The sequence below is a fragment of the Nicotiana attenuata genome, unplaced genomic scaffold (assembly GCF_001879085.1).
Source record: "Nicotiana attenuata strain UT unplaced genomic scaffold, NIATTr2, whole genome shotgun sequence".
NCBI classification, from domain to species: domain Eukaryota; kingdom Viridiplantae; phylum Streptophyta; class Magnoliopsida; order Solanales; family Solanaceae; genus Nicotiana; species Nicotiana attenuata.
The window spans coordinates 76648-80630 of record NW_017670333.1 but is presented as its reverse complement, the minus strand read 5'-3'; the positions used below and the strand labels follow the sequence as shown (position 1 = coordinate 80630).

General features: G+C 35.9%; 1 protein-coding gene across 3 annotated transcripts in view; it reads left to right on the top strand.

The window, feature by feature from the left end:
- Nucleotides 1-3326, top strand: part of LOC109238003 — a 10300-nt gene extending 6974 nt beyond the window's left edge. For 2 of the 3 annotated variants that reach the window (XR_002069690.1, XM_019404427.1), the window contains one exon: nucleotides 2795-3326. Coding sequence is in view for 1 of the 3 variants with exons in the window: in XM_019404427.1 (XP_019259972.1) it covers nucleotides 2795-3067 (273 nt within the window). In the remaining 2 variants the exon portion in view is untranslated. Of the gene's footprint in view, nucleotides 1-2778 lie in introns of all 3 variants that reach the window. The other variant, XR_002069691.1, reaches the window with a different exon arrangement.
- Nucleotides 3327-3983: the final 657 nt, after the last annotated feature.

Genomic DNA, 3983 nt, shown 5'->3' with positions numbered 1-3983 from the left:
AAAAAAAAAAAAAAAAAAAAAAAAAAAAAAAAAAAAAAAAAAAAAAAAAAAAGATTTTATGAGCCCTTTGAGAAATATTACTCGCTACTCCAACAGTCCAACTTCATATTTCCTGTGGCCCCTGGCATGATTAGTGATAAAAATACAATGTAGAACAAAATGTTATATTATCCTTTAAGTTTGATTTTTTTCTTAAATTTCATGTCAAATCAAATAATATTACAAAAATTGAAACGGAGAGTAATAAGTGTTAGGTGTTTGCCATAATTTTCTTACCATATTTGGTTTTCCTATCTCTTGAAGGAAAAGGGCAATATAATTACCTTAACTGGATTTTCCTTTTTGTAAAAGGAAATTATAAATCTCCAATATTTGGCTAGTCCTTTTTCTTGTAGGAAAAGGTTTGGACTTCTATAAATTGAGGATTCTTCCTTCTCATTCAGTAGCATCCACAATGTAGCCGTATGGGGTTTGAGAGTCGTGTTTAGGGGGAAACTTTACGGGACAAGTGTTAGTGTGTCACTTGTGTTTGCCTCTTCATGAGTTGTTCTCTCGATATTTTGTACTCTCTTTTATTATAGTGGATTGCTCATCTCCGTAGTGGACGTAGGTCAGTTGACCGAACCACGTTAAATGTTTGTGTCTCTTTTGGTAGATTTTTCGTTGTTGTGTGATTTATCGTCGTTCAACGTTTGCTTTGCTAGATTCCGCATGACACCTGATTTTTCGGTCCTAACAAGTGGTATCAGAGCGAGGTTCAAGACAGGTTCATCTTGGCGTGTTCAGTTCTAGCTGCAACATATTTGACGATAATCGTGATTTTTTGTCTGAGAAATTTGACCGGAGTGCTGCGCACGTTGAGACAAACTTTGTAGCGGAGTTTTTGAGATGTGACCTGTTGAAGGCTATGTGTAGAAGGTGGATCAAGTTTATTTTGTCAGAAAATTCAGGCCAAGGGGGAGAATTGTTAGGTGTTTTACCATAATTTTCTTACCATATTTAGTTTTCCTATCTCTTGAAGGAAAGGGCAATATAATTACCTTAATTGGGTTTTCCTTTTTGTAAAAAGAAATTATAAATCTCCAATATTTGGCTAGTCCTTTTTCTTGTAGGAAAAGGTTTGGACTTCTATAAATTGAGGATCCTTCCTTCTCATTCAGTAGCATCCACAATGTAGCCATAGGGGGCTTGAGAGTCGTGTCTAGGGGGAGAACTTTACGGGACAAGTGTTAGTGTGTCACTTGTGTTTGCCTCTTCATGAGGTTGTTCTCTCTATATTTTGTACTCTCTTTTATTATAGTGGATTGCTCATCTCCGTTGTGGACGTAGGTCAGTTGACCGAACCACGTTAAATGTTTGTGTCTCTTTTGGTAAATTTCTCTTTGTTGTGTGATTTATCGTCGTTCAACGTTTGCTTTGCTAGATTCCGCATGACACCTGATTTTTCGGTCCTGAAAATCTCCTTAGTCATGTTGCATTTTATAGATTTCCTTGGTCTTTATGCAAGATTGTGTTTCCTTTTGTTTTTTTTCTTTGGTCGTACAATTGAACTAGTTCCTCAATTGAAGTGTGGTGGCATATGTGGAAACCAACTACAGCTTTTGTCCGAAAGTGATCTATCTCGATCTCCCCAATCCCTGCGCTGTTATCTTGAGCCTAGTGGCGCACCCACTTTTCACCTAACTATCTCGAGGAGTGGTTAATAAAAAGTGATATTATTTGCCATTTCCTGAATAGCAAGAAGCAAGAGATTGAATATGAAATGCTTTTAAAGCCCTTAATATGTTTAGTCATGTCTTCCTTGTGGTAAATATGCAGGGGCGGATTTAGGGGGCGGAAGGGGGTTCACCCGAACCCCCTTCGCCGAAAAATTACACTGTATATATAAGGTAAAATCTGATTTTTACCTCTATATATTAAGTTTTGAACTCCCTTAACACAACCCAAAAGTGTAGTTTAGTGGTCAAGGGAGTTCAAAACTTTCATAAGGTTGTACGTTCAATTCCCACTAGCTACAAAAAATTTTTTTGAACCCCCTTCGTGGAGATCCTGTCTCCGCCACTGTAAATATGTGAGACTGACTTTTCACGCAGAGGTGGGAAAATGAATGCATATTTCCCTGAAGTTCAGTCCGCGTGAAGTTTTGGTTAAAGACAGAAGGTAGAGAGTATTCATGGTCCTGAAGTAATGGAGGGTGAATTAATAGAATTTGGAGAGGGCACAATAAGCATTAATTGGTGTCGTATTACCTATAAAACAATGCTGCTGTCGTATTAATACGTGATGGTTTATTGATACAAGAAGGAACTTCTGTAAGGGTGTTTAGCAGACGAATGCAACCTTATCAGCGAAACTTGGTTGCTTAATTGCCTGTTTCTCCATCAAGATCAGATGCGGACCTACCCTTAAGGTAGGGGGTAGGGGGGGTCACATGCCTCCGGTAATTACGAAAAAAATATATGTATATATGTTCTTAAAAAATAGGTACAGTATATATTTTGATAGGCACCCTAAGACTCAAAGCTTAGGCACCTGCAATGGTCGATTTGGGGGGTATAACTTGACTTTTAGTCCGCTGCCCGGGTTCGATCCCCAGTCCTACATTTGCTCAAATTTTTATTCGATAGTGGTGCCCCCTTCACTTTCAAATCCTGAGTCCGCCTCTGATCAAGATGGGATGAACATGTTTATTGTATATTATCTATGTTACTATTCCTGATTACTACAGTTTTTTGTTTTGTTTATTACTATGTTTTATTTATCTTTATTTTTATTCAGTGTTGTAATTTTACAGAAAAAAGACAGTTATTATATGGATAAGAAAGCATCTGGCAAGGAAATCTCTGAGGAAGTGACTCGGGAGTCACTAATCGCCATATCATACTCTGAACCAGAGAAGGATCTTTCGATTGAATCTGAACCTGAAAACTCCAACCGTGAGAATGTGGTGAAATCTATTAATGAAGACGAAGATAATAAATATAGATCGGAGTTGATCTCGATATCCTATGAAGAGCCACCAGACACTGAAGTTGAACAAGTTTCACCTGGAGAATTCAAGGGCTAAATAAAAACAGCTGGTTTTATAGGCCAGCTCCATGTTAAAAACTCTTCTTTTGCTACATGTTATTTATTCATAAAGGACTGGACATTGCTTAAAACTTGCAGCGTTTCATGTATTGTACATTTGAAATCTGTTGTTGTAATCAGTGGCAGAAACACTCTTTACTAGGGGTGTCATCGGACACCACTTGGCGAAAATTGTTACTTATATAGAAGTGTAAATAATATCTTTTTTTTCTAAATAAAATTGCTGTATATGTGTACGGTAGGTCGCCATTGCTTAAAATAACAGAAAGTAAATATCAATTTGGAACATAAGTTAAAAATTTAGTACCTTTAAATCACTACAGTGCCAAACTCAAACTCACTTACAAGATGAATTCTACTGATAATAGTTTGATATGCTTGGTTTGTTTTGAAGTATAGCTTTTGAATGAAGGGTTGTTGACAACAGAACAGCATGAATATTTTTTTTAATAAATTGGTCAATATAACCTAAATTATTCACTTGTTCATTTTACTTGCCACTTCTCTCAAATTCCTAAGATTATTTTTGCTAAGTAAATTCGAGGAGTGGCAAGTCCTTGCTTTACTTGCAGATCTACAGTCTACTCAGCTTAAGCGTATTAAGAATAAGTTTATTTAAGGCCAAATATCACTTTTACCCTATCGAAATTATTTACATCCGATACCGCAAAAATATATAAAACTATATAGATTTATATATAACATGCATAAATGTATATATATACAAAAAATATACTTTTTTTAGCTTTATTTTGTGAGCGGCTATACAATGTCATTTTTCATTCATTTAATACACTCATAATTATTCTAGAAATGCTTTTTGCGGGTTTATTTTGTTACTTTGTACATACAGAAATTGATTTTCTTGCTTCGAACTATTAGGTAACGAATGA